The sequence below is a fragment of the Caenorhabditis elegans genome, chromosome III, assembly GCF_000002985.6.
Source record: "Caenorhabditis elegans chromosome III".
NCBI classification, from domain to species: Eukaryota; Metazoa; Nematoda; class Chromadorea; order Rhabditida; family Rhabditidae; genus Caenorhabditis; species Caenorhabditis elegans.
Window position 1 is genome coordinate 12190705 of NC_003281.10, and position 12655 is coordinate 12203359.

General features: G+C 38.4%; 2 protein-coding genes and 1 non-coding gene across 3 annotated transcripts; 2 read left to right on the forward strand and 1 right to left on the reverse strand.

The window, feature by feature from the left end:
- Nucleotides 1–267: 267 nt before the first annotated feature.
- On the reverse strand, nucleotides 268–11833 carry osm-12 (BBSome complex member bbs-7). The gene is made up of 12 exons (NM_067184.3): nucleotides 11648–11833; nucleotides 11298–11360; nucleotides 10363–10617; nucleotides 8692–9129; nucleotides 8555–8639; nucleotides 7587–7677; nucleotides 7022–7436; nucleotides 2708–2798; nucleotides 2497–2638; nucleotides 1880–1989; nucleotides 1731–1834; nucleotides 268–624 (listed from the first exon to the last, which is right to left on the reverse strand). The coding sequence occupies exons 1-12, from the start codon at nucleotides 11744–11746 to the stop codon at nucleotides 352–354; spliced, it is 2166 nt and encodes a 721-aa protein (NP_499585.1). The 5' UTR covers nucleotides 11747–11833; the 3' UTR covers nucleotides 268–351.
- Nucleotides 1539–1593, forward strand: Y75B8A.54. Its single transcript, NR_052793.1, has one exon. It is a non-coding gene; the product is annotated as an Unclassified non-coding RNA Y75B8A.54 (non-coding RNA).
- Nucleotides 3786–6322, forward strand: Y75B8A.44 (uncharacterized protein; the record flags this gene model as incomplete). Its single annotated transcript, NM_001268232.2, has 2 exons — nucleotides 3786–3977; nucleotides 6100–6322. 2 exons carry the CDS (start codon nucleotides 3786–3788, stop codon nucleotides 6208–6210), a joined length of 303 nt encoding a protein of 100 aa, NP_001255161.1. The 3' UTR covers nucleotides 6211–6322.
- Nucleotides 11834–12655: the final 822 nt, after the last annotated feature.

Genomic DNA, 12655 nt, shown 5'->3' on the forward strand with positions numbered 1-12655 from the left:
TTTTTCGTCCCAGTCCTGGTAGGCACGTAGGCACGTAGGCACGTAGGCACGTAAACACGTATGCACGTAGGCACGTAGGCACGTAGGCACGTAGGCACGTAGGCACGTAGGCACGTAGGCACGTAGGCACGTAGGCACGTAGGCACGTAGGCACGTAGGCAAATCCAGCGGTAAACAGATTGTGTTTATGATGGATTTCGATGCATTTTTCAGAAACTGTGTAAAGCTCAATTTTATGTAAAGAAAATTGAGAAGTGGAAAGAAAAATTGAAAAATAAATATTTATTTATTTGTCCAGTATTTGAAAAATGGTTGCGATTTGGGTTAATTACTTTAGTTTTTTTTTAAGACTTAGTCGTTCATTGCATTTTTGAACAGTGTCTGCATATTCTCAAGAGAATAATCCGTTGAAATCAGGTCACGAATAGCATCGCCTCTTCCTTTCGACGATCTTCCAGTGAGCTTTCCTCTGGCAACCATCAAATTCTCAAGAATCGCCAAAACTCCGCTATCCTCAATTGAGACTCCCTCCGACTTTTCGTAGATCGCATCATGATCTTTCAATATTTTGGCGTTGGCGGCGGACAGGAAGCTGAAGACGTCGTCGTTGTTCGATTCAAGCTCCTGAAAAAAAGAGAGAAAATGAAAAGAATCAATTACAAGGGCACGTTATGCGTGCGCTTCGTACACCACCGTCAGTTCCGGTAACTTGATATGGATAATTGGTTTTAAAGTTTCTAAACTTTTCATCTAATTTTTCTATTTATAGCACAATCCTAAAAGCTGGCTCATAATTTTGCAATTTACCAAATTTTTTAGTGAGATTTTTTGTAATATCGAAAACAGTTTTGGAATTTTTTAACAATTTTTTAGTTTTTTTTTGCGAATTTTTGAAGGATTTTCGGTTTTGAAAATTTTTAAAATTTTGTTTTCTAAAAAAAATATAACATTTTTATCAAATGAATAGATTTTTTTTCAAACTAAAAAAATTTCCAAAGCTTCCAGAAAGCTAAAAAAAATAGCACTTTAAATTCAATAAACTTGGATGTTTTTTTCGACGTTCACTTTTTTTTTTGCAGTTTCCAATAACCTTTATAAAACCGGCAGATTGGCAAATTGGTAATTTGCCGGAAAAACGGCAATAGCCGAAAATTTTCGGCAAACTGTACGCTTGCGCATTTTTTTTTAGAAATTTCAGAATTTTAATTTTTATCGGCAAAATTGTACGCATCCTATATCTATTTTGAAAAGTAAGCAAATTCTATGAAAATATCTAAAGAAAACGGGAAAAATTCAAAAAATACAGTTTCCTGTGTACTTGTCTAAATCGGGCAAATCGACAATTCGCCGGTTTGCCTAGGTGCCGGAAATTTCAATTCCGGCAATTTGCCGGTTTGCCAATTTACCGAATGTCTATCTTGAAAAGTCAGTGAATTCTATGAAAATATCCAGAAAGAAAAAATTTCAAAAAGGCACAGTTTCAAGTGTTTCCGTGTTATAAAAATTTCTTTAAAAACGTCCGGCAAACGGATATCCGGAATTCGGCAAATCGGCAATTTGCCGGAATTCACGAATTTCCGGCAAATTTGGCAAATCGGCAATTTGCCGATTTTCCGGATTTGCCAAACGGGAATTGTCGCCCACCCCTGCTTTATATCAGTTTTTATTTAATTCGGAAAATATCCCTAACTCGATTTTTTTGTGCCCAATTTAACATTTTCTTTACTAACCTTTAACGCTGCTGCATACAGCTTATTCTTCTCAATATTTAACATTGATGTAATTTTCGGATCAATCAGTTTCAAGCAATGATTCACACTATCTTGATTCAATTCTGAAAACTAGAAAATCAAAAATAAAATTCAAAAGTATTCCAGACCACAAGCAACTTCCACACGAATCTGCATTTTCATCGTTTGCTCGCTCACTTTGTCACGAATTATACAGATTGTCGTCATACAATCAGAACGGAAAACTGCCGAACCTTTGCTGAAAATTGGTGGTTTTCTTTAGAGGGGGGCAGATAGCTCAGTCGGTAGTGGTGGCCGCTAGCAGTCTGGAGGTCACGAGTTCAATTCCGGCCTCACCCCCTAGGTTCACCCAGCCTCTATTGGGAAGTGGAGCAATCCACGACTGGATTATCGGCCACAGTCCCCGGCTAGGACGTGGCTTAAATTATAGCCCAGTGGGATCACCACCAGGCAGTGCACCTGAATCCCAGATCCGCAGTGCATAGCACTTGAAGAACGGATCGTCCTTTAATCCTTTTTAATTTTAATTTTTAAATTATCGTTTGCCTACGTGCCTACGTGCCTACGTGCCTTCCTATCACGTATTTCCAGCACTCCGGTGTTTGGTGTTCACTAATTTTTTGAAAGTTCAGGCGTACCCCCGCGTGTAGGCAAGAAACAGGCAGTTATTATATATATATACGAAAACCTTACAAATTAGTTATTTTTGTTTTTGTCACGAAAATCCATTTCTTCAAAAACTCACCTATAGACAACTTGAAGCTGTGTTCCTCCGTTAACTGAGCACTGATAATTGTTAGTTATTGTATCAGCTGGCGGGCATTTCGATGGAACATTTGGAAGAAGATTGTGAAGCCAGGCGTGTGCTTCAGCTATTGAGAAATTGCCTGAAAATTTTTGACGCCTACATGAAAGCCCTAGCCCACAGTTACGTAGCAATCTGCAAAATAATTTACCTGTAAACTGAAGAGTATTCATAGGACGGTACAAATCAAAATCATGTGATCGCATGTGAGAGGATAAAGCCTTGATGTAATGCGTTGTTATCTGGAAATTAATGCTTAAAGTATTTTTCAAAGCTCTTGAATTTTTCAATGAAATTAACTGGTCAGTTTTTCAGACTAAATTAGTAAGTTGGCAAATTGCCGATTTGTCGGACATTTTCATTTTCGGCAAACTGCCAAATTTGCAGAAAATAAACTATAGGTCATCCAAATTACAACTTTTAAAAATTAGCTAAAAAAAAATTTTTGACTGTAAAATTTTGTCATGGACGAAAAAGATGTCGAAAAAGTTTCTTTTTTTTGATATTCAAAAACACGGATTTCTGGCTTCCCTCATAAATTAAAATGGAAGAGTTTGCCGAACTAGGCCAGGCCATATCTGGGGTAGATTTACGGCGCGTTGCGTGTCGCGTCGCGGCTCGATTGTAAAACTTATTGTATTTGTCCGTGTGGAGTACACGACTTTCCCACGCGTTGTCCGTCAGGCGATTGTCAATGGAGCGCAAAAAATTCAATGAGGAAGGCCAGAACTCTGTGAAAAAATGTAAAAATTTCAAAAAAGCCTGCTCCTGAAAATTCCAGAAATGGCCAAAAACCGCAATTTCCTAAATTGCCGATTGCCGAAAATTCCCAAAACCGGCAAATTGCCGATCTCTGGAAATTTTGAAAACCGGACTAACCGAATAAAACAAGGTAAAATTTTTTCAATGTCCGAAATATTAGGGGTTTGAAAATTGCCAAAAATGCTCGGCAATCGAATTTTCGGCAATTTTGGCACTGTTTAATAATTTCCAAAACCGGCAACTGCCGAAATTGTCAATTTTCTCTGATATTTGGTCATTTTAGCACCTTTAAAGTTGTTTTGAACAACCTCCTAACTGGGTCTAATCCACCTTTACAAATGTCGGCGAATGTCTACAATGTCTACGTCTAGCACGTCATTTTGAACGATCTCCTTATAACCTCCTTTCACTGACTCAAAGCTTAATCATAGAGGCTCTTTTCTTCATTTTCCATCTCTCACTCCCTTATGGGCGGCACCATCCTAAGCCCCGCCCCATTTTGCTCAACCGTCCTCTCAGCCGCAAGCCTTCTCATTTTGTCTCAGAAAACGGAGGAAGAAATGCGTGGAATTGTGATTCTTCTGCTCATTGTCGTCAGCCTACTGCTCATTTCGACTGTTCACTCGCATCCGTTCTTCATCGCACTCACAAGATTACAGGTTATTTTCTCTTTTTTTTTTTTGAAAAATATATAGTAAATTGATGGTTACTGTTGTCTGATTACGTGGGAAGATTCTTAGTTATGATTAGGGGTGTTAGCCAATGGACATAGGGTTTTTTGTGGTAGGCAGGCGCGGTTTGAGAGCCCGACGCCTGCCTGAAACATGCCTGCCTCTCGCGTGCCTATCGCCTCGTTTTTGAATTCTTACATGAACAAATTTCCAATATTTTCTCATTTTTCAAGAAATAAGAAATTGAAAAAAAGATTGCATGTATTTTTTAGCAGAAGGCGCGGATTCAGGCGAGAGGCAGGCGTAGGTCGCCTTAAGGTCAGGCAGGCAGGCAGAAGAGTTTAACGCCTACATGGAAGCCCTAATTGAAAGCAAAAGACAATAGTTGTACAATAATTTTTTTTGATAAACTATCATACTTATGGCGAAGGGTACAATTAAAGGTTAATACAGTAAATGAAAAATTTCAAAAAAGTAGGTATTCCAAAATGCCTGCCTGCCTATTTTAAAACTGGTGAATTTGCGCCAAAATGCAGAAAAGAAACCAGGCAGGTTATAGGCAGGCCCGGAAACCGTGCCTGCCTACCATGGAGGTGGAAATTGTGTTTAAGCGTACTTAGGCATTTTGGTAAATTGCCAAACTTTCGAAAACTTTGTGCAAAAAAAAAATCCCTTGGAAAACTTCCAGAAAATTGATATTCGGCAAACGGCAAATTGACAATTTTCCGAAAATAAAAATTTCCGGCAAATCGGCAAATCGGCAATTTGCCGCACACTCTTGGCTCTGACTATGTTTTAATTAAATTGTATCTTCTAAAATGCACCAAATTTTCCAATTTGTTTTATTTTGTCTATCCCGAAATTTGGCACTTTCTGTTAATTTTTAGTGATTTTTAAAAAAACCCAAAGTCTCGAAATTTCTTAAAAATTCCAATTTCACACCTTTCTTTCCTAAACATTTTCAAGAATATGAGCTCGGCAAATGGCAAATTTGGCGAATTTGCCGCATCGCCCTGATAAAAACTAGCACTTGTCAATTAAAAGCCCAAAATTCTAAGTATAGAAACAACACTAATCTATTCTCAAAGTATTGTTTTCAACATATGTTCCCGCGTCTCTCTGGTAGTTTTTTTTAATTTTCTTGAATTTCAATGGTCTCCTCTCAAGGTTCGTTCCACGTCACCAGATACCACATAGTCGACATAAAAGGAGGCAGAGAGAAATATAGAGGAAACACATTGATAAATGAGTCCTTGGAGGCAGAAGGACCCCAATTCTTTATTCATTTTAGTGGTGTCTGTGTGACACCTTTATATAGACATGGAGGGAACATTGCTCAAAAAGGAAACAGGAATTGATACGAATTAGTTGAAGTGATATTTTAAAATTACGAAAAGTTTTACTATGGCTTAGGCTTAGGCTTAGGCCTAGACTTAGGATTGGATTAGGCTGAGGCATAGACCTAGACTTAGGCTTAGGCTTAAGCCCAGATTTAGGCTTAGACCTAGGCTTAAGCCCAGATTTAGGCATAGACCTAGACTGAGGATCAGGCTTAGGCTTAGGCTTACGCTTAGTCTTAGGTTTAGACTCAGACTTAGACTCAGTCGTAGGGTTAGGCTTAGGCTTAGACTTAGACTTAGGCTTAGGATAAGGCTTAGGCTTAGGCTTAGGCTTAGACTTAGACTTAGACTTAGACTTAGACTTAGACTTAGACTTAGACTTAGACTTAGACTTAGACTTAGACTTAGACTTAGACTTAGACTTAGACTTAGACTTATACTTAGACTTAGACTTAGACTTAGACTTAGACTTAGACTGAGACTTGGGCTTAGGCTTAGGCTTCAGCAGAACTGGGGGGGGGGTAATAAAAAAATTCCAGTCAAAGTTTTGGCAAATTGGCAATGTTTTGAATTGGCAAAGAAAGTTCTCTATAATTTTGTAATTTTGTAAATTGCGCTCTAATAAAGTTCAAATGTTTCACCAAACTTTCAGTACAAGTTTCGAGAAATTGACAAATTTTCAACACAAAAAATTGGATTTTTTCAGAAATTTATTTTCTGTTATTATAGCGCTATAAAAGAAATTTCTAAATATTCCTTAAATTTTCCAGGATGCCGAACAACTGATGTCAAAACGAGGTCTCGACAAATGTGGATGCAATCTTGGATGCTTCTACTCGTCAGCTCGAGATTGTATGAGTTGCTGTGCTCTCGCACTTTGACCAACCTCAGTTTTCTGATAATTTCTGAATTGGTGCGTGATGTGTGTGTGTGTTCACTTTTTTCTTGGTCTGGCTCATGAAATGAAATGAAATGAATGATATGATACCTGTTGTTCTGATTAAATTAGAGTTTCGTGGAGTTGGTGAAAAGTTTGGTTTGCCGGAAATTAGCTTTGCCGGTTTGCCGATTTTGCCGGAAAATTTCAATTCCGGCAATTTGCCGGTTTCCTGGAAATTTTCAATTCCGGCAAGTTGCCAGTTTTCCGAAGTTGCCGGAAAATTTCAATTCCGGCAGGTGGCCGGTTTGCCAAAATTGCCGGAAGTTTTCATTTACCTCAAATTTCTGGTTTTCCGATTTGCCGAAAATGTTTCATTCCGGCAAATCGCCTGTTTGTCGAAATTGCCGGAAATTTTCAATTCCGGCAAATTGCCTCTTTGCCGAATTTGCCGGAAATTTTTATTATAGGCAAATTGCCGGCTTGTCGAAATTGCCGAAAATTTTCAATTCGAAAAAATTGCCCGTTTGCCGAAATTGCCGGAAATTCTCATTTTCGGGAAATTGCCGGTTTGCCGATTTTTCCGGTTTTCAGAATTTACCGGAAATTTTCATTTTCGGCAAATTGCCGGTATGCCGAAATTGCCGAAAATTTTCCAATCCGGCGAATCACCGGTTTGCCGATTTGCCGGAAATTTTGTATTCGGCAATTTCCGTATTTGGCGTAAAAAAACCTTTCCCGTCCATTTCTCCTCGAGATTTTTTCTCAATTTTCATAAAGAATTAAAATTGTACAAAAATGCTTTCACAACTCACCTGAGCACATTTTGGCATAACTTTCGGGCAAACATATAGATTAATCACACCAGAATCCCCTTCATTAGCCTGAACTCTCAACTCTAGACGGCAAACATTTGCTTGACAACGATATGATGCAAGTAGTGGCCATGGATTCAACGCATCCTGCCGAACTTCACTCACAACTGACGCATTCTTTTCAACTTCCATCAGACGAATCGGAAGCTGACTTTGCACAACAACAAAATCGATTGGGATGACTAATTCGATAGTCAGGTTGTAGGCTCCGTGAGCAGCGCTGTACTCAAAGTTTTCATGAACCTGGAAACTATGAAAAAATGTGGAGCCTGTGCCACTTCCTTGTCTTTTCGTGATTTCTTCATATCTCAATCTCTCCTCGTTCACTTTTGTTTGGAGCTCCTCAACTTCTGATCTGAAAAAAATTTTTTTTTTTTTTTTGAAAATGATACTTGAACTTTTTTGATCTCTCTCTCTGTGTCATGTACATAATTAAAATGTTAACAAACATCGACGTCATTTGCAGAGTCCACACCAAATATCAAATTACCACACACATACTCACCTTAACTGTTGCATTTTCACACTGAAATTAGCGGCGACTGGAAGGTTTTCGATCATCGGACGGGATGTTTTGGCAAGCGAAAATAGCCATCCTAAACGATTTTTTGTGTTTTTATGAAATGTCGGGGTACGTACTGTAGGGGGCTATGGGGATTCTGTAGGGGTACTGTTGGGAGGTGGTACTGTAGAGGTACTGTGGGGTACTCTGTGGGTACTGTAGGAAAATTATGGCAGTGCTGTAAGAATACTGTCTGGGTACTGTAGGGGGTACTGTAGAATTACTCTAGGGGTAGTTTGGAGGTTTTGTGGAGGATTACTGTAGGATTACTGTAGTTTTGAAAAAATTGGCTATTAATCTTTTGAAGAGATATTGGTTTGGGGTTAGCAGAGGGATATGGTCGGGGTATTGTAGGAGCACTGTGGGGGTACTGTAGGGGTACTGTGTGGGTACTGTAGAAAAACTGTGGGGGTGCTGTAAGAATACTCTCTGGGTACTGTAGGGGGTATTGTAGAACTACTTTAAGAGTACTGTGGAGGTGCTGTAAGAATACTATAAAGGAGATGTAGTTTTGGAAAAATACAAGACGTCGTTTGAAAAGATATGTATTAGTTGGGGTTAGTGGAAGGGGTATTGTAGGGGTACTGTAGGAGTGCTCTAGGAGTACTGTAGGGGTACTGTAGTACTGTGTTCATACTGTGGAAGTACATATGGGGGACTGTAATGGTATTGTAGGATTACTGTAGTTTTGGAAAATGAGTTGTTGTATTTGCGAGATATTGAGTTGGGCTAAGTGGGAGTGGTAGGGTTGATAACCGGCAAACTTATTTTCCGGCAAGTTTGGCAAATTGGCAAATTGCCGGTTTTTTTGCCGAAAAAAAGTTTGCCGCCCACCCCCTCCCTGGTTGATTGTGTTCACTGAGGCATTATCTTGCGAATTAACTGTATTCGAAAACTGAGCAGTTACAAACCTGTAAATGTGCAAATAATAATATCAATCTCAGATTTTGAAGATACATGACCGCACGATATTCCAGTTATCGACTCGTCACAAGACTGAAAACACCTTTTTTTTCATAAGAATTTTGCAACTTCAACAAAAGCCTACAAAAGTTCCGAATAAATGTGCATGATCAGTTTCATCAATAACGTAAATCTCAATCAATCCATCTTCTTTTCCCACAATAATATCCGGAAATTGTCCGCCAGTCACATTGAAGCACACAATTGTTGTGACACAAGCTCCCGACGTTGTATCAATTTCCCATAGGATCTTTCCACCGCCTTGAGGTACACTAACAAGTCCCAGCCTGCCAGTTTTTGTTCCGTAAAGAACCAAAAGCTTCGTATGACCACCATCGCCCATAAAAAGGGAAACTGTGAATGGAACACTATCGAGTCGGACATCATAGGCGAAGTTGTTGCCTTCAATGATTTGAAGAGTTGAGTTACCACATGCGAGAATTGAAGTGTATTCTCGACTCCCCCATGCTTCTTCGAATACAAGGCTTACAACATCATGAATGTCTTCCGTGCAAAGATAACTCTGGAATTTGTTCGTAGATCAATTTTGAGTTCTCTCTTACTACAAAATTGGCCATTTTAGAACAGTTTCAAAATTGTGAATTTTTGCCATAAATTGTCCATTTTTGCCACATTCTCATGGTTTTTGATGTGTTAAACCTAGATTTTCTGAATTCTCCATATACGAATTACCCGTGTTCAACTAATTTAGACAACTTTTTATTTTTGCCCATTTTCATTTTTCTGCCATCTAATGACTGCCCAATTTTTTTCGGGCAAAAAAATATTTTTTTGGAAATTATTAGAAATAGGAAAAGGGCAAATTTTTAGGGTTCTGGCATCAATTTTGAGTCCTCTAACTACAAAAATAACCATTTTAGAGGACTTTCAAAATTGTCATTTTTTGCCATAAATTGTCATTTTTGCCACTTTTTATTAGTTTTTGATGGGTTGAACCTAGTTTTTCTGAATTCTACGTATATGAATTACCCGTTTTCAACAAATTTAGACAACTTTTTATTTTTGCCCATTTTCATTTTTCTGCCATCTTTTGGGCAAAAATTTGGGCAAAAAAAAAGATTTTTCTGGAAATGTACAAAACCACTATATTCTGAAAAAGGGCAATTTTTTAGCGTTCGGAGATCAATTTTGAGTCCTCTAACTACAAAATTAACCATTTTAGATTAGTTTCAAAATTGCGTTTTTTGCCGTAAATTGTCCATTTTTGCCACTTTCTAATGATTTTTGACGGGTTAAACCTAGATTTTCTGAATTCTCCATATATAAATTACTTTTTTTAAACAAATTTAGACAACTTTTTATTTTTGCCCATTTTCATTTTTCTGTCATCTTTTGGGCAAAAATTTGGGCAGAAAAAAATTATTTTTCTGGAAATATTCGAAACTATTATATTCTAAAAAAAGGGCAGTTGTTCAATGCTTGGAGATCAATTTTTCTTTTTTAAGTTAAATATTAAACTCAAATTTGAATGGTAAAGAGCTTAACCACAGTTAGTTTAGCGATGTGCACCAGAGGTGCGCGGCAAATTTGCCAAATTTGCCGAACTTGGCGAGCACGGCAAACGTTAAAATTTGCTACACACCAAAAAGGGTGTTGGAAAATGTTGAAACATTTTCGTTTTTCTATTATTCGAATTTCCGAAATATTGTTTTAAAAAATTCAAAAAAAAATAATGTTATTTTTCATCAACAGAAACAAAATCTGGTTATGACCAACGGGTGGTGCAAAAACCTACATTCGAATCCACCGTGTCATGATATCTACTGTAACTTTTTCGTCCAGTCAAAACCACATCCAATCCACGTACGAACATTCGATTCGCAACTTCAGCCATATTAGTTTCCATCGAAAAAAATGTTTTTCCTTTTCGATTGACTCCTCGAACCGTATTTTGTGATGCGACAAAGATTTTATCCTTTTTTTTCGACGATGCCGGGCCACCGAGAGCCAACGATTGAACAGGGTATCCTGGTTGAGTTTTGAATATTATCTGGAAATTTTTAAATTAAAATCCGGCAAAAATCGGAAATTCGGAAATTTGCCGGAATTGAAAATTCCCAGCATCTCTTCAAACGGGCAAAGTTTCGGAATTTAAAAGTTCCGGCAAATCGACAAGTAGCCAAAATTGAGCTTTTTTGGCAAACAGCAAAGTCGGCAAATTGCCATTTTTCAAATTTCCGGCAAGTTCGGCATATCTCGGCAAATCGCTTCGTGCATTTCCCGAATATTTTCGTAAAAAGTACAAAAATTGCTAGAAGTACGAAAATGTGCGACAATGGGTAGAAACTGGGTAGAACCGATATACCGGCAATTTGCCGACTTGCCGATTTTTTCTTTTTTGGAAATTTCAGAATTTCAGTTGTAAAGGGCAAAATTGTACGCATCCTATGAATGTTTCTACATCTATTTTGAAAAATAAGCAAATTCTACATATGAAAATGTCTAAAGAAAACCGAAAAAACTTTAAAAAAGGCACAATTTTAAGTGTTTCCGTCTTATCCCTCTAAAATCTTCCGGGAAATTGATATCCGGCAAATCGGCAAACCGGCAATTTGCCGATTTGCCGAACGGCATTTGTTTCCCACGCCTGTTTTAGAAAACTACATAGCATGTGTACTCCACCAGAAAAATCTGAAACTGTCTGGAAAAAATCATAAAAAATTTACTCACCGTGGTGTCATTCGATTTTCTCGATAAACAGATTAAGCTTCCGTTCTGTCCACCGACTACTATCTGCAAACATCAAATTGGTTTTTTTTAACTTTCACGTATCTCTGGCCTCCCTCATAAATTTAAATGGAAGAGTTTGCCTAACTAAGCCAGGCCATATCTGGGGTAGATTTACGGCGCGTTGCGTGTCGCGTCGCGGCTCGATTGTAAAACTATATGTATTTGTCCGTGTGGAGTACACGTTGTGCGGCGGGGGTGATTGTCAATGGAGCGCGAAAAATTCAAAGAGGAAGGCTAGAAGCCCGTGTATATATCTGATACATGCTTAAAGTATTTAAAAAAACCCTTACCAAATCGTGTTCTTTCTCCTTATCCGACGGAATAACACGCATGCAACCCCGATTAGTAGTGCCGACTTGAGCGAAATCAGTTCTCGAATAATTTTGCATTTTTTACAGTGGAAGCTGAGAGAAATGTGAGCAGAAAATCCAAGATTTCAATAAATGGAGAACTAGGAACCGCCGAGTCGCTGGTGTTGTCGAGTTACTATGGCAACATGAGCTGGAGAGGGGTCAGGTGGCTCATTGGGGTGACGGGTGAGAAGCGAGGTGTTTGAAAAAGATTGTAGTAGGTATTTGCTTAGGAAATGGGCCATAATGACCGAGTCTAAAAAACAGTGCACTGCGGCAAATTTGCCGAAATTACCAAGCTGGGCAAATTTGCCGAATTTGCCGTTTTTTTTTTTAATTTCACATGAGACGTATGTCATCTAAAAGCTATACTACAAACTTGGTGACCACCAAAATTCAAAAAATAATTTAAAAAAACAGGAATTGAAAATTTCCGGCAAATCTGCAAACTGCCGGAATTGAAAATTTCTGGCAAAACGGGAATTTGCCGGAACTGTAATGATCCGGCAAATCTGCAAACTGCCAGAATTGAAAATTTCTGGCAAATCGGCAATTCGCGGGAATCGAAAATTTCCGACAAATCGGCAAATTGTCGGAATTGAACATTTACGGCAAATCGGCAAAACGGCAATTCGCTGGAATCAAAAATTTCCGGCAAGTCGGCAATTTTCCGAAAATGAAAATTTCCGGCAAATCGGCAAATTGCCGGAATTGAAAATTCCTGGCAAATCAGCAAATTTGCGGCAAATCGGCAATTTGCCGAAAATGAAAATTTCCGGCAAATACGCAATTTGCCGGAATTGAAAATTTCCAGCAAATTGGCAAGTTGCCGGAATTGAAAATTTCTGGCTAATCAGCAAACTGCCGGAATTGAAAACTTCCGGCAAATTGGCAAATTGCCGGAATTGAAAACTTCCGACAAATCGGCAAATTGTCGGAATTGAACAT

Coding starts and splice junctions, on each gene's coding strand:
- osm-12 (NM_067184.3), bottom strand. CDS start 11,746: ATGCAAAATTATTCGAGAACTGATTTCGCTCAAGTCGGCACTACTAAT. Junction 10,618..11,297: donor GAAAATCGAATGACACCACG/GTGAGTAAATTT, acceptor AAAAATTTCCAG/ATAATATTCAAAACTCAACC. Junction 2,639..2,707: donor GAATACTCTTCAGTTTACAG/GTAAATTATTTT, acceptor AAAAATTTTCAG/GCAATTTCTCAATAGCTGAA.